The following is a 25,132-nucleotide window of genomic DNA, read 5'->3' as shown; positions in this document are numbered from 1 at the left end:
AATAAAAGATTGATATTAAATGATGCCTGAAAAGTGGAGAAACACCACTAGTTAACTGTGTGCAAGCTAACATCTATAACTGAAAATTAGCTTAGTTTGTATTACGTTTGTACAAAAAAGGAAAAACAACTTGACATAAAATAGATATCAAAACTTGCTTGATAATTTATGGTAGTTACATGGAGGCTATATGTAATTAAACAGAAGCTTGAATCTTTTTTGTAATGAGTATCTACTTCAGCAAAAAATATTTTAGTTCATTTTCTATTCATTTAAAGAGCAACATGAGAAATGGTGTGGTTGGTCCCAACTCTGTTCTAAACAGAATATTTACCCACTGGACATAATCCCAATAGATTCCATTCCTGGAGCTTGACTTTACTCCAAACAATTTCACAAAAATATCTTCCATGAGTTTGGCTGACCTACATGCTCCCTAAAGGAATTTTTCTGCAAAGCTGTCCTTCCCCCCATCAAGAGGTGTCAAATCAAACCATGTTTCGCTAGAGTTCAGAAGCCACTCTGCTCAACAGTAATTACCACACATCAGCAAACATGGTTTAAATGCTGACATCAACATATGTCAGCAAAGGAGTCCCAAATACAGCATTCAAGTCTGCCACATCTTCAGAAACTGTAAGCTACCATGAAGGTAGAACTACTGTCATTCCCAAAAAGAGGATCAGCCTTAAGTGTTGCAGCAAAACACCTCAACAAAAGTGGCAGTGTCTGGACAACTCTTAGAACATTTTTAATACAGAAGCTTTCATTTTCTAGTACCTCTAACTGAACATTCCTCGGTTTTGAAATACAGATTTACACGAGGTCTTAAGGTAATTCTTACCATGTGGCACATCCTGCCACGATGCAAAGCTTGAAAACACACTGATTTAAAGGCAGGAGTGAGGCACTGACCCCAGAAAGTCTACCTGTGACTATTTCAGTATGTTCATGTATATGATGAAACTTCAAAAATGTAATAAAATAAAAACAGAACAGGTAAGATACCTGTGTTTATATTGACATATAATGATAATATCTGAGAAACAGCTATTTCTGTCCCTGCACTGGCCATTAATTCACAATATAAAGAAAGAAAGTTATTATTCTCAAAGTATTTTCTTTTATTGTCTCTTAAATACTTCTCCAGTAATCTTCTCCAAATATCACACTAAAAAAAACATTACTGGTTTCATAATTAAGTTGGCCTAGACAGACTTTTCTGAAACTCCAGGTTCTTCCACACTCAAGCCCTTTACTTTAACATGATTATATTCTTTGATATCCTCATGTACTTGCTTTTTCAATACACTTATCTAATTGCAGAGAAAACTATCAGGGATAGCTGTCTGCAAGCCTTCTACTTCCACCTACAGAGCAACATAACAATTTATATTTGGTGGACACAATGGTTTTGTTCTGCTTTTTTCCTACTAAATCCACAGAGAAACATTCACAGAGAGCTGTTAAGAGTCCCAGCAACAGGTAACAGGACTGGGAGGCCATTCAGACCCTACTACTAATCCATTACACGACTGAAATGGCCTGGTCTTCCATTTTTCAGTCTCCTTCTTGAGAAAACTAACATATTTCTAAAGCTTCCAAGTATTATCACAGATGAAAAACAATATACAGGAACCAAAATATTACCAATATCATTATTTGTTTACTAAAGCCACCACCATAATTGTGACACAGATATTGCATTTTGTACTTTAGCAGAAGCTACAATATTAACAGCTCAAAATACATCCGTTTTTGTCCATTCAAGCAATAATTCATGTAATAAAATAACAGTACTTGTGTTTTAGGAGTAGCTAAAGCCTCTTTGAAGCATTTTGCATGTACCTTACATACATGTAGAATTAAAAAACAAACAAACAAAAAAACAAACAAACAAAAAAAACACAACTTGTTAGCTGATTAAAAAGCATTGATCCCTCTATCAAACAAGGCATGAAAGATGTTGCTTAAAGCTTGAGATAAGTCAAAGGACAACGTATTAGTTTTACAACTACTAGTGTACGTGGACCTAAGAGTTTCTCACATTGTGGACAAAACAATGTATGAACAATTGTAAGTAAAACAGATCATTTCTGATGGATTTAACATATCAATAAATCCAATCTTGCCTTGACATGAATTTCACTGAAATGCTTTATAAAGACTAAAGAAGCTTCAGACAGCCACTGTCTAAAATTATCATTATACCCCTAAAAAGAAGCAGAATGATGCACAGTGCTTAGGGAATTTGTATGAAGTCTAAAAGACACCCATCAGTACAGGCAGAACTAAATAGAGAAAGAAATCTAATACTTAAAACAGTAATATTGGAATTGAATTGCAAAAACAAATATTTATAACAACACATTTGTACCACCTTAGCACTAATCACTTTGCAATAGAAACCTTTGAAGTAGTCTCCCGAGTTTTTCACTTCCTTGACTGCTAAACATTCAAAACTCATCTTGGATATATATTCAGAATCAGACAGCTTCAGCTACAGTGCTTAGCACCCATCAGCAAAGCAGCAGAGTATCAGAACATTATCTTCCAAAAACAAAACATATTAATCATGAAAGTGAAGGAGGAACAGCACTGATTAAGATCAAAAGTAGGGAAAGCAGCTGCCCCGCAATGGACCTCCAAAGCTTTCTTTGGTATGCATTTTTAACCTCCTGCAAGAAACCCCAGTTTTACAGACTAGGTCATTTTTGGAAAAAGGCTTTTATTTATATCAGGTTCTACAGTCTCTTTGGGATATCTTAGAACATCTGAGCTGACAGAACTACTTTTCACTCGCATGACTTGAACAGAAATGCAGGTCCCAGCTTACATCAAGTTTTCAAGCAAGTTCTCTGGATTTTGAAACCACCCCAGAGATGTTGTAAATCACTAAGTTTTTTTTTGTTTGTTTGTTTTTATCATATTCAAAAATAATATTTCCCTAGGTTGATTATTCTTTTTTTTCAGCAAGTGCCTTCAAAGAATTCAATTTATGTTTTTACATCATTAATAATTCTATTCAGATATAAGAGCCAGAACCGATGTTTATCATTGTGAATTCCAGCACAACACTTCTGAGATTTTACAAGCTGTGAAAGAAAGGAACCTCTCACTGAAAAGTAAAACACTCTTTTGTCTTAAAGTGTACCATGACATGCCACCATTTGCCCTCTGTGTCTGACTTTATTATTCCCTGAAGAAACTCATATGCACTGAAACTAGAGAGGCACAACTCTGCTTTTATTTTTCTCAGAATGTCCTAAGTGGAAATAAGCAGTCATTTCTTTATCATTACCTTGGACAGCACCGTTCATATGTAGCAAATTTTTCTACAAAATAGAGGAAGCAGAATAGCCCAGAATGTTCCTACATACTTGCTTTGCTTCTCAGAGGTAGCAAGACAGCTACCTCTGAGAAGAAAAGCTTTTTGATCTTTTTCCATTCAGTTTTACCACCTTCCTTTCAAGCAGCAGCAGTTTATTAGCGTGCTTGCTCAGGCATGGATCCACCAAGCTTCCGTTGATGACTTCATCCTGTGGTCAAATGGTCCAGAACCATCATTTAATGCAGAGCATTTTGCTAGCCTTTTGGCTTATACAAATTGAACTCACATGGCAAAACATTTGCAGACCAATATTTATTAGACACACCATCCAAATCAGATACTTTACATCATAATTTCAAATCTGATAGAAGGAATTCAAATTTGACAGGAAATAATCAATTCTGATAGAAAGAATTCAAAGATACACATACATGTAGGTAAACAGTTGCTGCCCCAGCAATAAAATCTTTAGAAAATAACAAGGACCAAATTAGAACAAAATAACCATTAAGCATAATTATTTATATATGTGCAGTTGTTATTTTGTCTATTAATTGCCCCCCACTTTTTTTTTTTTTTTTTTTTTTTTTTTTTTTTTTTTTTTGAGGCAGGGGGAAGTGAACTGTTAACTAGTTTCCTTAGTTTTAGGTCACATAGTTGTTTATTAAGAGAAAGAAAAGGGAAAAAGATTGTGCAGGTACATATGAAAGATGCATGCTTCTGATTCAGTAAGTTTCATTCTCAGTATTAGTTTTCTATGATATATAGCCTTCTCTTAGCTCATCTGTGAATCAGAAATTACAGTAAGAAAAGCGATAAAATCTTAACATTCAGCTCATACCCACTGAGGCTAATGAGGATCGCTTGTAGCTACCTCAAGGCTGACACAATCCTAAGAACCTGCTGCCACAGCCAAATGCCTCTGCTCCACAAGGACTCCAGTAACTCTCAAGTCCCTAAAGGCACCAAATTTATAGTAGCCAGAAGTTAAAAATTCTTAAGGGCAAGAGATATTTTAACATTTCTATGTCATTTTAATGACTGCATTATGAATCATACACCTTCAGTAAGAAAAAATAAAGAAATAGATTACCTGGGGTTAAAAGAATGACAGACATAGTGATGAGTGAACAAACAACTAGAATCACCAGCAGCGCAATAGCAATTCCCTTCCAGTTCCTCTGCGGAGGGCTGTTACTTCCAAGTTCCTACAGGAATGGAAAAAAATAAAATAAAAGGAAAAGACCATGTTTCATAATCATATATTTCTAGAACTATTATCAATAGGAAAAATTGCACGGTGCATGCTCATAATCACAGCATGGGAGTTGATCACTATCCCTCCCCTCTCAATAGTACACATACATAACTCCAAAGGTGCATATCTGAGGTGCATAACTCATGCTTTTTTATTAGATATGTCTTTTTTTTTTTCTTTTAATACATGTAAATTTATATCCCCTAAGAGACAACAAAATGAGCTTATATAATCTATCCAAAATATGACTGGTGTTAAAACGTGCTGAACATAAATTTCAGAACAATATCAACTAGCAGTTTATAAGATAATTGCAGAAATGAAACACAGCAATTTACTTTAATTCCACCTAACATGGTATGGACCATAAAGGTTTAAATACGCATCCTTTTTAATGTACACTATTAAACTTATTTGTAATAGAAAACATTTACAGAACAGCCTGAGGCTCCATCCAAAGCTGAACAGCCCTTCTTTCTCTATACAGTAGCTCAACTGTAAACTGCTCCCTTATTACTCATAAAAATCAACAGTAGCTTGTAACTAATGTTAAATGAATGCTTCTGTAACTACTAGTATGCTTAAACCTATGTTCTCTGTAGTTCATGTTTAACTCCTACTAACTTCAGCTGAACACAATTTAGATTTGTTAATAGCCACAATGCACTGCCTGTATTCACAGTACAATTTTAGACCAAACAACAGGTTAGCATCCTACAACAGAATGACAAAAACAATAAGACAATTGTCTCACACGATCCTAATTTGCTCCCACAGTAAGTATTTTTTCTATCTATATCCACTCTCTCTGCCACATTTACCCATATATACCACTATCATCTGAAAATTAAACTGCTGTGATAACACTCTCTGTGAAAAGAAACATCTCTGAAGATATTATTTGAGCCTATTTACAAAGCTGATTTACATTACATGAATGCAGCACAACTTTTAACCAAGCTCCACTGAATACCAGGTGGAGTAAAAAATGTGAAATTTAGCTCCCGCACGTGGTTTTGAAAGTAAGGCCACATACAATCTCTCCCCCTCCCCATGACCTGGACCTGCATCAACAAGGCTCTGTGAGACAGCTGCCACCAAATACATAGGGAGGGACTCCCAAGAAAGATGAAAGATTACTTGGAGTCTCTCCTATTTGATCTGGGTTTGTTACTCTCACAAGCACACAACAAGATACTATTTTATCTTTCCCCTTTCTGTAAGCGAAATGGATAAGGTAGCTCTTCCACCTCAGCCACCTTCTTCAGGGAGGACTAACCTGAAGGAAGGCATCTCCTGCTATGTTTCATAAGCTTTCAAAAAGATATTAACACTTTGTCACAAATGGATTATTTCATTTGTGTTTTCCAAATTATATATGAGTGAGAAATTGAGCTGTTTTAACAACAGAAAATGACATGTTCTTATACTTTTTTGTTTAGAATACACCACTTCTAAACAACATACCACCCAGAACAGCACGTTTAACAGCGTCGTGATTTTGAACCCCTCAACAGTACACTTCTACCTGCGCAAAACAGTTTTTCTCCCTGGTTCTCTTTTCAAGGAACTTCAAGGGAAATTGCTCTTTGCAGTCTTCAAGCAAACCCACAGAGGAAGTCTTGCAGAAGCCCTCAACCCAGTGCAACCCCTGTCAAGGAAATGCAAGAGGGACCTGGGGGTCATGAGTCAGCAATGTACCCTTGTGGCCAAGAAGGCTGATGGTATCCTGGGATGCATTCAAAATAGTGTTGCTAGCAGGTCAAGGGAGGTGACAGTCCCCCTCTACTCTGACCTGGTGAGGCCCCACCTGGAGTATTGTGTCCAGTTCTGGGCTCCCCACCAAAAGAGGGACATGAAACTACTGAGGCGAGTCCAGAGGAGGGCTACAAAGATGATTAGAGGACTGCAGCACCTGTCATACAAGAGAGCTGGGCCTGTTTAACCTGGTAAAGAGAAGACTGAGGGGAGACATTGTCAATGTATATACATATCTAAGGGGAGAGTGCCAAGAGGATGGAGCTGGTCTCTTTTCAGTTGTGCCCAGTGACCGGACAAGAGGCAACAGGCACAAACTGAAGCACAAGAAGTTCTGGTTGAATATGAGATGGCATTTCATTACTGTGAGGGTGACAGAGCACTGGCAGGAATTGCCTAGAGAGGTTGTGGAGTTTCATTCTCTGGAGATATTCAAAACCTGCCTGAATGCCATCCTGCACAATGTGCTCCAGGTGATCCTGTTTGGCAGAGGGGTTGGACTAGATGACATTCAGAGGTGCCTTCCAATCCCACCCATTGTGTGATTTTTCTCCTGCCCTGAAATGGCCACCAGGCTCCTTTCACCTGTCTGGTGTAGGCCTGGCTGAGCTTGCTCATTTTAGAGAATTTTCACCTCACCAGAGGAGAAAAGCAGTCAGCCCATCTACCCAATTTAAACTCTAGGTCACAGAATCAGCTCCCTCATGTGACATTATCATCTCCACAGCTAAAGCCAACTGAGGCCTAATGGTAAATAACCCCCAGCTCCTCTCAGGCCCTCCCTCCAGGTAGTTAAAATACTACTTGTAATTTATTTTTTTAAATCATTACACAAATGTGTAATGATTGTGTTGATATCAAGCAGGTAATAGATGAATAATGTTGAATTACAGCACACAGTAGGAAATTACTGAGGACAGTGCAGTACAGTGCTAGCAAGCAGCACCCTCAGACTGAATGTCAGCATGCACAGCTTTCCTGGGGATCACCACACAGCCATACAGGAGAAGTTTGATAACTGTTGACCAACAACACATCCTTGGGACGATATTTTGCTTCCTGAATTCACAACTACCTGTTTTTCACAGAAAGGGGGGAAAAAAGAAATAAAAATGGTTCAAGTAGGAATCTATGGCATCCATCTCCTTTCTCTACATACATTGCCCCTGTTTCCAAACCCCTGACAGACCTGCCTGCTCCCCTCATTTTCTTCATCTTCTGATTCACTTCCATCTTGTTAAACACTAATTATTGTTGCCTATTCCTGAATAGCCTTATAGATAGTGGGTCTTCAAAGGTGTATATCAGCATCATACACACGCAGTTTTGTGATCCCTTGGCTATGAGGTTTGAATGGATCCCAAGACAGTTCCCAGATCCCATTGCAAAATCTCTAAGGTCTTGACATAAATTGAGATCCAATCTATTATTTTCACTCAAGTAAGAATTATTTCGATATTCATAGTACAGTCTAGAAAATTAGGACTTATCCTAAAGAAAACAGTATAAGTCTTATTGTTATGACATTTAACAAAGTCCAATTGTAACAGAACTTGTAGTTTGTATAAGTAAGCTGTGGTGAAACAGCAGTAGTTATTCCCTGAGAATTGTGAGAGGCTACTGCAAAGTATTGAATTAAAATGACAGAAGCTGGACAAGTTGATGAATGTCCTCTGTACCGAAGCCTCTAAAAATTGTACAAAGTCTTTATTATTCAGAAGGTTCTTCTCTGAAGATGTGAATATCATTCAGTTTCTAAAAATAAATGTCCACTTTAAATACTTCTACAAATTTTTGAAAGGAAAAGATCAAATAGCACACAGAGCTTACTCATACCCACAGTGAGAAAGAAGGCAGGTTTCCAGCTAGAAACTAGTTTGCTAGCTGAAAACACTGGAAACTGGCATAAAGAGAAAGACTTATCTCTAAGATGAGATAAGAGATAAATTGGTTTTAATAACTTGGTAAAATTGATTAATTCCAATTTATTAAAAGTTATTAATGAGGATGACATTATGGTAAGACAACATTCTGTAAGACCTTTGTGAAGATAATGCACGCACAAAAAAGATTTGATGAAACATCAGAAAATTACTATAGTAATGGAAACTCATAATATAATCAATATTAAGGACATCTTTGATCAACTTTCTTGATGTTAAGCAATGCAACTCTTTGAGAACAACCTATAAAGTTTAAAAATACAATAAGTTGTTAAATAAATAAGATATATTTGGCCTTGCACTGCTTTTTGAATGATATAAACAAAAGGAACTTAAACAGCTTTTTAGACCCTAAATCATTGCCAAGACAGAAGCTGTGATTTTTTGGTAAGATAGAGGCATTCAAGAGGAAATATCTAAGAAGCTGTACAATGAGAAGCTTCTGACATTGTAAAGTTTTCCCATAACTAACAGCTAACTGGCAGATGGAGAACATGCAGATGGAGATTTAAGGATCTAATCTTCTTAAAAGGCTCTTATATTAAAGTGGTTTGAAAAAATATCAACTTCTGAAGATGGTGTTTTATATATAATACTATCTATAATGTTATTATAGATTTTACAATCTAACTCTAATGAATCAGAAAATGGCTGCCTAAAGCGTAATACAATTGCAAGCATTCTCATTATTTATTTAAAGTACCTTTTTCATGAGACATTTAATTGCATTGTTGCCAAAAACAATCCTTAAGTAATATATATTTCTGAATGTAGTTTGTGATTGAGTAATACCTTACTAAAACACATCTGCAAAACAAAATATCTATTCTAGTTCATGCACAAGAAAAGTACACAGATGTTGTAGGTCAAAATGCTTTTGGCCTATTCCTGCCGAATGCTAAGCGCTAGAAAATTTCATCCAGAAAACACAAAAGGCAAATAAAAATCAAATATGCAGAAGTGTTTTTCTTTCGCCTCTACTAGGTTGCTTTCTAAATATAACACAATTTACTGACTGATGATGAACTGATTCGCTGCAAGCATGAAAATCTGTAAAGTCCTAGCAGGATGTGGCTTTGAATTTCAAACTATTTTACAGAATCATTAAGGTTGGAAAAGACCCTAAAGATCATCTGGTCCAACCATCACCCTACCAGCAATGTCACCCACTAAACCATGTCCCTAAGCACAATGTCCAACCTTTCCCTGAACACCCACAGGGATGGTGACACCACCACTTCCCTGGGTAACCTGTTCCAATTTCTGACTACTCTTTCTGAGTAACCTCATCCAACAATGCTGAGGAGATAGTCTCTATTTTTCACAAAATATGGAGTCTGACATATATGTTTTATCTTTAAAATAAATAACTAAATAACCTTCATAATGGATGTTACACCTGAGTCTAACAAGAAGATATAACCCAATGTCCTGTTACAATAGAAATAATAAGATTAATTTAATTTCCATTAAATTCATCTCATGTAGAAATATCTTTCATCATTTGACATAGAAATTAAAGTGCTTATTATTTAAGTGTGCTGTTTCCTTTGAAGTAGCATTGGGGATATTGATTTGGGAAAAAAGAATCAGTTAAAATTAATAGATACATTTAAAAAAAGAAACAGCCTCTAATATTTTCAGATTTGCACCTGAATAAACTTAGCCTTTCTTGTAAGCAGCAAAACCAGAAGAAAATCACAGCTTCCTTGTTAAAGCTTAACAAGTTGAACAGTTTTATTCTTAATCAATGACGATAAAAAGCCTTTAAGACTTTTTTCCAGCAAGCATGCATACAACAAAGGCAAAAACAAAACGTCAGAAAAACACTGCCTTAACATGATGCATTAATGAGTCTGGTTTTTGAATTACCTTAACAGCACTTTCCAAACTTCTTGGAAAACTTTTTATGTAATCCATAATTCAATGTATCTTCTACCACGGTATTAATGACAGAAGCAGGAGGACACTGACTGATGGGAGCAGTCACACTGAAGGGCACTGGCTGAAGCCTGGGGACTGAAGATTGCCTCTGCCAGGCTTTTGCCAGAGATGCAGGTTAGTTAAAATGCAGCATCCCGGTTAGGACAAGAAATTAAAAAATAAACTTTTAGGGAGACACTAAACCTTCTGATAGCTGGAGTTTTGCTAAACAGCTATTCTAATAGTACTACCTCCCCATGCTGTGACTGACCTAGCTGATAAACAGTGAGATGACCCAAACACAGAAATATGTCTCCATCAATAAAAATCACAAACAAGAATTCCAACAGTTTTAATTATTTCTGCTATGTTTATGGGTACAGCTCAAAGCTAAAGCTGAGGCTGACATTTGTGCAGCCTTAGGTGAACATTACCAGGTTCACCACGCTCAGTGATACAAGCATGCAGGTGCGCACATAGGTGTTTACCCCTGGACTGTGGGTTTTTGGAGCAGAAAAAACAACAACACTGAGCTGCAGCAGTGCCTGGTGATTGCCTGGTTCCCCCAGTACGTGCTGGGGTACAATGGGCAGTGAAAAGATTTCAGTCAGAGGACCACGGTTACTTTGTGCTAGCAAAGCATCTTCTGAAGCCTTGGATGAATTGTCTTTATTTTGTCTTCCTTTTTTTTCTTTTTTTTTTTTTTTTTTTCCTGTTTTTCCTAAACTGTTCCTGTACTGTCACCATGACAAAGCCTACAGAGGAAAGCTCTAAATCACAGCTTTCCTTTATTTTGGCAGGAATTTCAGGGGCAAAGTGCATTATGCTATGAAAAGCAAATGTAATTTGCTTTGCAGTAGTAATGAGAATGAGGTTCATTCTGTAGCTTAGATGTAATCACGACAATATCACTTAATGACTCCTCCAGCATCTACTTCATTAAACACTATCATTTACATTCCCCAAACATGAAGAAAAGGTGATAAACCTAAATAGACAAACAGTTTCATGTTGTATCTCAGGTGTTTTAAAAGACAGACCCAGGATACTTACAATAAAAAGCATGCAGACTTTCTGGAGTTCTGGTCTTGCAACTGGTATTAAATACTACCTGCCTTGATTTTGTAGTGTTACTATTTGCAGGAAAATTACTACAAAAAGCATTTAGAATTTGTGATTAAATGATTGCATCCATTCCTTTCCAGCTGTTTTTGAGTAATCCCATGGCCTAGATAGCAAGAGAGACTAAAAGACAGACCCACAAAGTGGCACAGGATAGTTACAAGCCATTTGCATAAGTACCTATCATTTTCATCCCTCATGCTCCCTTTACAATTTGCCGTGTTATAAGATCCTATTGCTGCAGTTCTTGTCTGAATGATTATGGTCATACAATTACTTTCTCTGGTCAATATCTTCATTCATCAAAATGTTTCAGCTTCCTTTCAGAGGTGCTGTAAAATGCCACTTTCACCGGAATGCATGATTTGCTGTCAGCCCTGTGGATAATGGGCATTTTAAAAAGAGAGCAGCTTGTTAGCAATTATACTGCTTAGCATAGGTATGGGATTTGGTTCTGGGAACAATCTGACTTCAAGTTTTTATTTCTCTGGGATGTGCTGGTAAGAGAAACCCCTCTCTCTACTTGCAGAGCCAAATGTGGTGGGAGGGGGGGTGGAATCATCCCAATCTAAGACAAAGACGACAAAAATCCACCTCTGTCTCCATAAATAAATAAATAAACTCAAAGAATAAATGTGCACTTATAAGTCATTCGGAGAAGGGAAAATCAATGATCCATACTGGTTATGTATTTTCTTAACTCTGCAAAACATCTTGTGCTTTTTTTCAGCCTTGATCATTTTTGTTCTAAGCACAGAGGTTTTTCTCCTGGCACTGCGAGTTCCCATTCATGAACTGCATGATATTTTAGAAGAGCTACATCAACACCCTTACTTCCAACCACTCATGGAAACAGTCAGAAACATTTATGGAAACTATTATGGTTAGTATTAAGAAGGAATTTCATATCTTCCAACCGATTTTGCAGTGTACCTTGTAACATTTACTAAAACATAATGAGTTAGCTATTACTAGAAAAACAAGTAAGAGCACAACCTCTAAAGCATTCTACCAAAAATCACTGTTCAGGGTCTAATCACAGTAGATGACTTTTAAATAGATGGAAATTTTGATCAGCACAGCTGATCAAAACAGCATGACTTGCACAAATCAAAATTTATAACCGTCTGCTTTTTTATGCATACAATAGTATTCTCACTCATAGCATAGAAAAACAAGGGGAAAAAGAGAGAATTCTCAAGCTTCATGGTGTACAATATTAGAAGATATGTAAAAGTCAGATAGTGGAATGTCAGTCCATATAGCAGTCCATAAGGACTGCTAAATAGCTGTGGCAGATGGAGACTTGGATAAAATAATAATCGATGGCAAAACTAGTTTGTATTTGAAATAAAAACCAGTCACGATGGAGAGACAAGCTTCAGCAGACAAGGGAATTGCTTTGACTTTTGGGAGCTGAGTTGAATGTAACACATTTCTGTAAAGAGGTACAATGCCACATAGAGTTATTGCATCTTCAGAGGCAACTTCATTGTGACTCAGTATTTGAAAGTTTTTCTCCCTTTTCATCTTGTGTTCATGGTCTTTTGCAGTTTGCTTCTAAGTGTCACAAGGAAAAATACTGCACTCTAGCCAGTTCAGCAGAAATATTTGGAATATTAAGGAGAATCACAAAGTTCTGGTAGGATGTGTGTAAGCATGTTGAGGCTTAAAAGTACCTGTGTACATTAAAGTTACATATAACCAGCTGTGAGGATTTTTGTAAGTTCCTGAGTAGGATAATTGAACACCTGCTTGGCTAATTAAGTCTATTTGCAACACTCAACCAATATTCCCTGAGAATCTCACCTCCGTACAGCTAGTTGTCAAGAAGAGTCACACCTCCTTTGGGGGTCTGAGGATCACTGCTAACCCTGGCGTGACTGCGGGCTACCTTCCCAATATCCCCATCAGACCAAAGCTCCAATATTTGCACTGTGCTACATCTTCTCTTCCTCACACAAATCTCATCTTGAAGCTAATGAGATTTTTGTCTGAATATCTATATCTATATATCTGTATCTTGAAGATTGCCTGTAAGATTACATGGAAATAAAACAAATGGTTCATTTCCAGTAAGCCCATGCATCATTAGTATCTACAGGAAAGTAACAATTCATTTATCATAATTAAACAAAATTCTTAATGTATTTTACCAAAGTAATGCCAATGACAGAAAAAGATGGCAAAGCATCAGGCACAAACATGATTTTATTGCAGATGTCTGTGATGTAGGGGAAGAAGTCTACATAAATACTGACGTGGTCATTTATGGCCAAAAAGGTATTTTCACAAATTCCTATTGATCCAAACTTTAATGAAATGTCACAATATAGCAATATATTTCTTCCACTCTTGAAGAAAAATCAAGTAAAAAGTCAAGTAAAATAATATACCTTTAAAAAAGACATAAGGAATTGGATGAACACAGGCTATACAAGCTACGTACCTACAGATCTTTCAATATATATAACAGTCATTTGTGGGAATTTGTCACTTTCATTACCCAGAAGCTAAACAACAATTTGCCTGATTTGCAATTAAAAATAAAAAAGTCATTCAAATGTATTTTTAATTCTCAATTTTATTTTCAAGGTTCCATAACAGAGGACTTCTAAAACTGACTTAGTCAATTTTAGCATTACTGAAAACATCTGTCCGACAACATAATATCACTGTTCACTGAGGGTTAGAAACCAGGAAAGGTTACCATACTGCAGCAATGTAAGTTAAATTCATGCTACATAATTTCATAATTTAAATTGAATCCAGTATAATCCATATGTAGTGTTATAACACTTAGCTGTGCAGAAGATTCTAACTTTAAACAAAGACTACTGTTAGACCAGAAGAACCAAAATTGCCTTCTGGAGTTTCTTATTGATCAGGTGTTTATACACACAATTGATTTTATATCATTTAAGAGTCCCCAAAGAATGGATACAAAGAAGAAGAAAAAGAAAAAAAAAAAAAAAAAAAAAAAAAAAGTCAATAATATTAATTTAGGAGTTATCAAAATACAGAATAAATTTGTAAAGAATATTTCGCGAATTTCCATCAATATTTTTCCACTTGTGTTCAGATTATACAAAACTTGCTTGCAAATAAAACAGGTAATCGCGTAATTAAAATCCAAGCATGCCTTAATCTTTTGTAGGCATGTATAGATATATATAGATATAGATATATACATACGCATATAAATGTCTCATTGTATATATATATATATATATATACACACAGATATAGATTCTTAAAGGCAACATTACAATAAAGAAATCCAAATGTAAATAAACCAAAGAGTATCAGTGGCAGGAAAGGGAACAACGTAACCTCTGCTTTAGGGGGATCCAGGGTAGTAGAAAGTTGGATGAGTTTCCCCAAGGTAATGGCAGAATGGCAAAACACATATCTTTAGATGAATACCTCTGAGCAAAGCTGTAACAAACAGAATTATTTGGCCAGTTCCACTGGGCTCTGATTAGAAATTCATCTCCATGATTAAGTTACCTGGTTTACAGAAAAATAAAATAACTTTATGTAAAACAGAGGATTATGATTCATCAGAACTAAAGACGTTTTTTTCCTGTATGCAGTTAGAGGGTGAAGACTAGACAGGAGGAGATTCATAGATCGGATACTATATTATATAGAGATAATGTATGTATAATCACCTAATGAAACCAAGACCACAGTTCACTTAAAAGCAATGCAAGTCCATACAGGACTAATGACATTACATTTTTCATATGCACATACATACATGAATAGAGCTTATGAAAAGTTATTTATAGAAAGACTATGGGTAACCAACTTATCTCCCTATATATACTCTACTCAATTAACAAGCAGATGCAGTACTAGACAAAAAAAAAAACAAAAAAAAAAAAACAAAAAAAAAACATATATAACAGGAATTTCTTGGCTGTTTTACAGGATTCATTGATTTCAACAGTATATTTTAAGATAATTTAAAAATCCAGCATTCTTTTTTCCTACAAACTTCTTAACTCAATGGCTAACACTACCTACATAAAATACTTTAAAGGCTACCTTTATGTTTCATGGAAAATGTAAGTGTGGATTTCTTCACATGTTAAGTGCCAATGATTAACAAGTGTCATTTCAAATTTGTGGAAGTCTGCCATGAATTATTTTTTGGCTAATTCACAGTTTATTAAAAATGCTAGTAGTATCTTGTGCAGGAAACTACTCTTCACATTTTCTGTTGAGTCTGCAATGTTTCAGAAACCTGTGAGGTCTCTTCCTGTTCTCTACAGCTCATAATATTATAAGCTCCTTTTTCCATGTAGAATAACTGAATAATCCTTTATATCCATCTCTCATTTGTGTAAACAATTTATTAAGTTTTATGGGAGCAGCTATATTACAGTTGATGAAGTTACACCTTTAGGCAGCTCTAGATGTTTCCATGGAATTAGTTTTGAATAACTAGCCCAAAGAATTAGATTCTTGAAGCTGGCCTGGCACACACCAAGTGATAAAGCAAGCAGCAGGACACGCACTGCACCTGTGATTTCTGGCTACAGTGGCCCTCCAAAGAAGCAAATCCACAAGTAGAGGATGATGGAGACATACAGCCACATCCCCAAATACATAACAAAACATAGCTACTGAAGTAGCTGTTGTACAGCACATGGAGTGGGCAAATAAAACTAGAGACTGAACTCCATCCTTTCAAAGTTCACCACCAGCAGTTAGCAGAGAGAGAGAGAGTGAGTTTTGGTTCTAATAAAGTGGTTGTTTTGGAGTTTGGGTTCTAGAAGTAGTTCTAATAGAACTGGTTCTGATGTTAGTCTGATGGACCAACGAGTTTAAAACTTGGAATTTCTACCCCAAATCCACATGCGACAGTGATCACAAGTCTTGCAAAAAAAAACATTGTGTAACACTCCAAGATATTCTTTTTTTGTGTATAGTCTTTTAGTCTTGACTTTTCTTGGGATGAATGGGGACAATACTCAGTGATTTTATTTGTTTTCATGAAAACTAGTCAATAGAAAATCTCAGCTTTGAAAATCAAAACAGTCAGTAGCCTAGAGTCCTATGTCCTTTAATGCTTACTACAAAGTTTTCAAGGGAAAAAAGGATGGCTTATCACACATTTGGAACTGAAATGAATGTATTAGCCTCATCAGTTCAAAAAGACTACCTATCTACAACAGAATCATTTGCAAAACAATGATATTTTAATCACATGATGTTCCAACCTGATGCAGTGAAAGAAACTGAGGTGATAAATCTCGTAGGAAAAGTATCTAAAATTTCTAGTCCAGTATAATTATAACTAAATATCCATATTGCTGATGTTATTCTTAATTAAAATGTATCAAAATAGCTGCATGTAATATTATTGAAAGGTAGTAGGTGAGGCATTTTATAACAGTCATTTTTCTGACTTAGCAAATTACCAGCTGTTGTTATTATTCCATTTATATACTGCAATATAAATGATACATTATTAATAATATTATATATTTAATAATAACCCATTATAACCCATTATAAATTATGGAATAATTCAATTCTTTCCATTAGGAGAGGAACATATATACATAGTGTTATAATCATATTAGATAAAATAATCTTTAAGCATAATGAAAACAGGATTTTGCAACAAAATTAAACTAGGACAACATTTTCACTTGGTATCTTTATTGCACGAGTGTTGTCACTGTGTACAGTTATAAAGAGAATTTACATCTTACTACAAACAAAAATATATATTGTTCTTTAAGAAAGAATTGAAAAAATGAATTAAAAAACTATACATATGAAAACATCCAAGAGAATAATGAAAAGTTTTGCAAAATACAGCTGCACCACCAGTAATTGTATATGTCAGCTTCTGAAACAAGAAGCTACTAGAACTATATACATTAATTTTTCTGGGTGCCTTTGTCAAAGAGGCAATCAAAAATTGCTGTTTACCCAAAAGCTGCCTATATACTACTCAGCATCTACCAACAAATACAGCAGCCTTCCCCTTAACCTCCTCCCTCTGAGTATATCCATGTCAGTAGTCAACGCGCTGCAAGACACCACAATAAGAATGCTTTATTTTCTGTTTTCTATGCATTCCCTGAGGTTATTAGTTGCATACTTAGGTAAACCTGCAAGTGAAAAATGAAAGAAACCCATGGTACTGTTGTCAAGCAATTTATTTTAAGACTGCAACTTCAAATATTTAAGCACAGCAAGCAAGAAAAGGCCATAAAATCTTGAAAGAATGAGGTCTGCTCTTGTTCTGTAATATGCCAGGCACACAATAATTACTGCATTAACGTGAAAGTTGCAAAGAAAAGACGAACATATTACTCAGATTACAAGTCAAGCTATTGTGATAGGACAAAGGAGAAGAATCAAATCAATGCCTTGACTACAGCTGCTTTATCAGGAAGTGCCCACAAACAATACTCAGTGCTTTCCTTCATGGCCATGCATTAAGGCTGCAAATCTTCACTAGTGCTCCACTTGGGCTCTAAATTGAAGGTGCAATTACTTGTGTTCTGACTGCAGCCAAGCTGATTTGCAGGCTCCATTGGGTAATTAGGCACATGAATGGAAGAAATCATTGGTAAAACTAATTGCAACTCAAAAGACTGCGTCTGAAAATCCGTGTCAGAATTGACCTGATAGCCAGAAGGAAAAACAAGTGGAAGTTCGCTCATCTTACACAGCACAAGCAGCCGTGTGCAGCTCGACTTCCCCAGCAACACCCTCTTCTGTGACAGTGTTTCCAAAGACTCCTTCTTACAGAAATATAAAGAATTACAAGGCCACTCTCATCTCAGAGGAGAGTATCTCCATGACCCACATCTATCCTGACAGCTATACCTGAGCAGCCAGCTAATGACAGGTAAATTAAGGGCAGATATAGATATTACCAGATAGATCTAACATTTAAATGTGTATTTAAAGAAACAATGATCATATTTTCAATTATATGTGATTTCCAATTGTACATCTTCTGTGCATCACTGTCTTCTGTGATTACAACAGTTATTTTTATACCTATTTTTGAACGATAATCACAGGATGGGTAAAACTTCATTACGCTCTGTAAATTGTGGCACATACTCCAAGGCAGTAAACAATGATTGCCATTACGCTAACTTAGACAGAAATGCGGGCACCAGCAGTAGCCATAACATCAGTTATATTATTTTTCCCTCAGTTTATTTTGCATTCTACCTAAATCATTCCATAAACATTGCCAAAACTGAGATGTTTTATCCATTTCAGTGGGTTCTGAGTCTGACTGCAAGTAACCAGGGAACACAGATGACACAAGGTCAAAAATATATATATTACTCAGAAAGAGTATGAAAAAATTCCTTTAGAGAAACATAAGAATTTATACCTGAAGAGCTTTCTAAAATGTGACTCTGTAGTGCTTATCCACTTTTATTTCCCTTATTTCCAGGTCTTCTGTCTCAATTGTCAGCTTTCTGTCTAAGCCTATATTCAAACTGGTGTCGTAGATTTGTTATCACAAAACAGTGGAAAACCCTGTGGGGGAAAAACAAATCTCAAACAAAACAGGTAGCTCAGAAATTCAAAATTCTTGCTGCTTGGCAGTATAGCACCCAGATTCAGTCTTCATGTATGCCTATTTAAACCTTTTGAATTTAGCCACTACTTTTTGAAGACATCTCTTCAAATAGATAGAATCTTCACATGCTCAGCTGCTCTGCATATCTGGGCATCAGTAATTAAATCACAGTGCAGAAAACTTAAGTGATGCAGGGATGAACACAGCAGTGGAAGACAACTTCTTTACGGGAAGCCCCCAGGACCCCAAAAGGGATGATAAGATGCTTATCCATTCTGAAGGTAGACTCAGATGAAGAACAACTACTCAAGGATGAAAAGTGCCTTCCCACTGTGGAAAGTTATCCAGATGCTGCATTTCTTCCACTGGAGGAAGTGTATTTTTTTTTTTTTTAATTTAGCAAAACTAATTTAATGGACATATAAATACTTTTTATATATCAAAGATAAAGCTATATTGTAAGCTCATAAAAAAAAAAATAAATAAAATGGTGTGTAAAAGTATTTAAACAAAAGAGCTTAGCAATGATGCCATGTTGCCAAAATGCTTAAGTCCAGAGTTTTAGCAGATATAGCCATTTTTCTTAGTAAAAATCTTTCCAAGGCAAAATCAACTCTGCAGAGTCTGTATCAGAATAATGCTTCCACTTCTCATCTACGTATTTCCAGTGTACAGGCATGCTGCTTTTAGGTGTGATAATTTAGTTGTAGCGGAGTGGCACCCTGCTCAGTAACCTGCTCAGTAATTCCTGAAAGGAAGAAGTACCAGAGCTGCCTACATCAATGCACTTACTCTAGCAAGGCCATTTCGAGGACAAAATCCAATTATAACTTTGACATAGTTTTACCTTCAAAACCAAACATGAAAGTAATAGTATAATATGCTTTACTTCCCTTGTCTATTTTTTCTATTTTAATTTTCAAATTTTAATGAACAAAGGCACTCCAGAAGCAGATCCATTATACAAAAAATAGGCTCCCGTCTTCAAATATGACCTTTTAATTAAAATATAACAGATCATTAAAAAAAATATTTCAGCAGTTGAGAACTCTGAAAATACAATTCTCTTAAAACTTTATAAAGAGAGAAGTGATGGCTGAAGTTACATGCAATTTTATTCTCAAGAGAGAAGTAATACTTACTTGCAATGGGAGCGAGCTAAAAACTGATTCATTTTGGGGCTGAACTTGGGCACAGAGGTACAAGCTAAAGTCATAGACAACCGAGGGGAGTCATAGACAGCCCCTCAGGTGAGAGGTCCAAAACACTTCCAAGAGAATATCTAAAGCACAAAGCAGCACAGTTTTGGGAGGCAGGGAGCAGACTGTCTGGCAGGTAAGCACCACTGTCCCCCAAAGCACTGCCACAAACAGCCAAGGCTGTGCAGTACCCCAGCCACCGAGGAGATCCACGCCTGTCTCAAGGGACAGGTTGCCCCTTGCTGTCAGATTCACAAACCTGCTCACAGAAAATGCCAGGTACTTGATTAAACAATCACAGTTCCCACATGCCAAACAACACGACCCCAAACAATCCTAAAATAAAATTTGGAGCACGGTCAATGGCAGGGCTGCAGAGGAAATAAAATATAGAATATAAATATATATTCTCTATATATAGAGAATATATATAAGTGGCAAAGAAAGCACAACCAGGCTGACAGTGCAGCTGCCTTGGAGCCAGGAGGGAAAGGTAACCCTTCAACATAGCCTACAGCAGTGCCTACAAGAGGTGAGCTCCTCAAAAAAGTGAGAAAGTCAATAAACCTCACAGAAAGAGCAGGGTGGAAATGTATGACAGAACAAAGCAAAATAAAAGGATATGTAACAGATCAGAGTCTGGCTTGAGAGAAGACCTGAGCAGGTTACCATCCATGCTTGGTCCTGAGGAAAAGCTCTGGAGGGGAGGAGAGGCGTGGAGGCTCCTGCCTTGCCACAGGAGGAACAGAGGACAGGCAGCCTTGGAGGAAACAACAGCACATGCCTCTTCCCAGTGCTGCATCCTTTTCAAGTAAGTGTCCTGGAGATTTCACCATATCTGCACCCCGCCTCTCCAAACATCACGTTTAGCAAGAACAATGCAGTGCGGTGGCTGTAGCAATGTGAGATGAGCAGTGCTCCCTTTCAGTCACTGAGCTCCTGCCCTGTGAAGCCAGGCAATGGGATAAGAAAGGGGAAAAGTGTGCTTTTCTAGCAGAGTGAGGAGTACACACGCTGAATCTGCTCAGGAATCTTGCAAAAAAAAAAAAAAAAAAAAAACTACACACCAGCAGCTCCTTTTGATGTGCTCCCAGAAATAGGGCAAGTTCCACCATCATCACACAGACCGTTAGGCCACCTCAGATCTTAAACCCATGTATGCAGGAGCAGTCTACCAGGAAGAATGATCGTTTGTCTTCCCCAGAAGTTTCTACTGTAGGAAAGCTTCATGCTCTTGATGTCAGCAGCAGGAGAGAAAATTCCTAACTACACGTTACCTACCTCACATCACATCTGTGTGTGCAGCACTGGAGTCAGCATAACAAACTCACCCCTCTCAAATCTTTATCGCACTAAGAAAGCTCTTTTTATAAATATTTCTTTAACCTCAGTTTAGCAAGAGATACCATTCATCCACAAGTACCCATCGTGACATATCTTCCCTGAACAGATTATTTTTATTAATTTTTTTTCTCCATTAGTTCTTATCTTAAAAAAAAACGTCTTTCTTGGACAGCCTTGATGACAGAAATAAGATAATAGTGGGAGAATGGTCATGTATTACTTTCTGAACACATTGAAGCAGTGAGTTTCAAGAAAATTTTCTGGGAACTTCCCCTGATCCCAGTTCCCTGTGCAAAAAGAGCCCGAGAGCGCTGCCTGTGCTGCAGTACATGGCACGTTTTGAAGTGAAATATGTTCCACTAGCTGCCCACCCTTTCTTTACCCTGCCAAGACTATAAGTTTTATTATTAGGTAGAAGTTAACAATTCACGCAGCATTTCGAGTTTCAATATTTCTGTTTGGTGCCTCACTGTGTTGCTCAGAAGAGCTCTGCTGTCTGGGCTTCAGATGCCAATGTGGATCAGAGCCAGCCTTAAAAGTATGTAAATTTGCACTGCCAGAGAAGTAATGATTAATTAAAGGCACAGGAATTGGATTCAAAAAGATGTTCGAGGTAACATTAATTTTACAACTATCTCAATTAGTATTCCATACAAATGCCTAAGACTGCATATATTGCCAAACATTATGAAGAAGCAGACTTCTGAGAAAGATTATAAGACGTAGAAGTTTTCACAATGAACTTTTTTTATCTTCTGACTGGGGGGAGAGAGAGAGAGGGAGGGAGAGAGAGAGATGCAAGGCTTCTTTTTTTTTTTCCCAGGTTACTATAAATCAGTCCACTACTTCAGGGTCAACTGCCACTTCTTGACAGCAAACAGAGATAAGAAGACAGAGTTGAAGATTAAGGTTTATCTCACTGCAGAAAACTGAACATTTTAGCATACATTTTCACAACAATAATGAGTTTGGTGTGTTGTGTTTTTTTTTTACAGCTTCATAAACAGTACAGTAGACCAGATTCTGATTTCAACTCCCACTCTGAGTAGCAATACCAAAACGAAAGGAGATAATTCCAGTGCAGATGAAACCCAAACTGAGCCCATTTTTAACTTGGTCAGAGTAGAGCGGATATCCCTCTGTATTGCCAGGTTAAAGTAAGGGGGTCACCCAAATACAGATTTCCAGGACAATGACAAATTCCCCTGCAGAACCACACCTCATAACCATATCAAGAATTTTCCAACTGAAAACAGCACATTATAAAGAAGAGATAGAAGAAGCCCTGCTGAAAGGGTTATTACAAAAAGGATTGTGTACCCTCCTCAACCAGGGCTTTGCCGATGGTGAGACACACTAATTGCTTCAGGCACAGAAGGCAGGGATTGAATCTGAAGGTAGGACTCAATATAATTCATTTTTTTGAAGCTATGCCCTTGACGATCCTCAAAGCTGCTACAGCTTTGGTTGAGTAAGCCCTGAAACCTTCTAGGATTGAAGACCCTTCACTTCTGTAAACACTTTTCGTACAGTACTTGAACAAAGGTTTCTGAAGTAGCCAATTCTTTCTCAACTTCTCCAAACATCCTAAAACACTCCCTTCTTAAATTCTGTGGGTCTCTCAAGAAAAATGAACCACCCCTCAGGAATTTAGACAATAGAAAATGCCTTACAATTTCTTCGATCCTTCTGAGAATTGATGCACCCTCATTTGAACAAATAACTGTTATTGTGTGCTAAACCTAGATCTGGATTACTAGGTGCCCATCACAATAATGAACCAAGCATTACTCAATATCAATATTCTATTTTGAAAATGTAGTGTTTTTCAGTGTAGATATCATGAAGGGAAGGTCCTCCAACACTAGTGTCTGCATGCATTCCTTATGTGTTTTCTTATTCTAATCTTCTCTGCTTTTTACTTATCCTTTAGTGTAGTAACTTTCTACATTTTCCTGTATCTTAATATACTTTTCTTTGGCAAATTGTTCCTATTCTTCTCCACCAAATATTTGCAGACAAACCTGTCTTAAAGTACTGCCTAGCAAAGCCTTTTTTTCCTATGAACATGCCACATTTGCCCAAATTCTTAAATATGTCTTGGTTTCCTGATCAGGATTTACCTTTCCTAGGTACTGCCCATGCTATCGGTGTTTATAAATCACGATGAACATCTCCAGATCTGCATGTCCACTAGTCCTCTGCTAAGACCAGAACTAAGTATTGAAATAAAACACTAATGGAAACTGTTCATGTTCTCTGCTTTACACCGAAGCAAATGCACACAACCAGCTTGTGCCTGTTCCAGTACAGCCTCTATAGGATACTGAGGACAGGAAGCCAATGATTTTGCCCCCCTCCGCTGCTGACACACACCACTTCTTCAGCCAAGACAAGAGACAGAGAGCTCTCCTGAATTCTTTCCTTCGGCTATATTATTTGCCTGTAATTTCTCTAATGAACATACCCTCCCTCTAATGTTTTAATAATGCATTAGTTTCTGGAAAATATGGTTTATATGCCTTCCTCAGTCTTCAAACTATTAGAGAATACATGTTTTTTTTCTAGCCTCTGATGAAGAACCCAAAATAAGACAAGGATTGTGTTGCTTTACCAAAATCTTATTTTAACAGCATGGCAATGTCAGGTCCTGAAACCTTATCCCTGTCCCCTTGTTACAAAGGGATATTTAAAAAAAAATAAAAAAAAAGTATATAAAAAAATTATTGTGGTCACTACAGAAAACCAGCAGCTTAAAATAGAAACTAATGATAGCTTTACTCATAGGAGTATAGTACAGGACATAATTCATATGTCAGAGATGCAAGTACCATTTCCTGAGGCAGATGACAAAAAAGCTCATCAAAATAACTTAAATGAAAGTACTGTTGATTTTTTTTTTTTTGAAATTCAGGACAGTAAGGCAAATAATTTTTTAAGTCCAATATGATGACGGTATGGGAACTTTATGCTGCCTTCATCTTGTTTGAGACTCAGGAAATAAGAGCAGTAACAAGCAGTTCTGTTAAGGACAAAGCACTGACACAATGATATAAATAGCAGATACCGAATAAATGAGCATTCAGTATGAGTTCATTATGCCTCCACAGCAAATCAGCTATTCTTGTCTTTGGAATTGATGTATCTGCTCCCAGTTGTGTGCTGTAGAACAAATATCAAAGTTCAACCTATTTCAGAAAAAAATTCAAGTCAGGAAAAGTAATCTGAATAGAAACAGTGTCCAAAATTTTGGCTATTAATTCATTACATGATCAGAAAACTCTTAATAGTACACTCAATAGATTTGAGTTACTACTGGTAATCTTTAACACAGAAGGCACTAAAAATTTACTCAAATTTGCCAAGGATGTGACATGAATCTACCAATTCATCTATCTGATACATTTTACATGATTTTTTTATATACAACTTATACACAACACAGTAAGGTACGTGCTTGTGACACTGGCCAAAGGCTGTTCCAGTTGTGGGACGTTCCATTCTCCCATATCCTGTTACGGCAAGGTCCCTGGGAAGCTCTCTGACAGTGCTCTCCCTCTTCCCCGCCTGACACAGGGTAACAGAGTGCCTCAGGGCTTGCACCTGCACATTATTATCCTCATTGCCGGTGCAACAAACAAGCAAGGCTCCTGCGACACTGTGCAGCCTCCCAGCATG

The 25,132-nt window shown here is 36.8% G+C and overlaps 1 protein-coding gene across 5 annotated transcripts in view; it reads right to left on the bottom strand.

The window, feature by feature from the left end:
• The window catches only part of DPP10 (dipeptidyl peptidase like 10), a 481,130-nt gene that overhangs the window by 209,794 nt on the left and 246,204 nt on the right, over nt 1–25,132 (bottom strand). For all 5 annotated transcript variants that reach the window (XM_084523650.1, XM_084523651.1, XM_084523652.1 and 2 more), the window contains exon 2: nt 4,425–4,539. In XM_084523650.1, coding sequence (XP_084379776.1) covers nt 4,425–4,539 — 115 coding nt within the window. The remainder of the gene's footprint in view (nt 1–4,424; nt 4,540–25,132) is intronic.

This window comes from Aythya ferina (genome assembly GCF_964211825.1).
Source record: "Aythya ferina genome assembly, chromosome: 6".
Lineage (NCBI taxonomy): Eukaryota > Metazoa > Chordata > Aves > Anseriformes > Anatidae > Aythya > Aythya ferina.
Note: the sequence above shows the minus strand (reverse complement) of the source record. Positions and strands in the feature narration are given on the sequence as shown.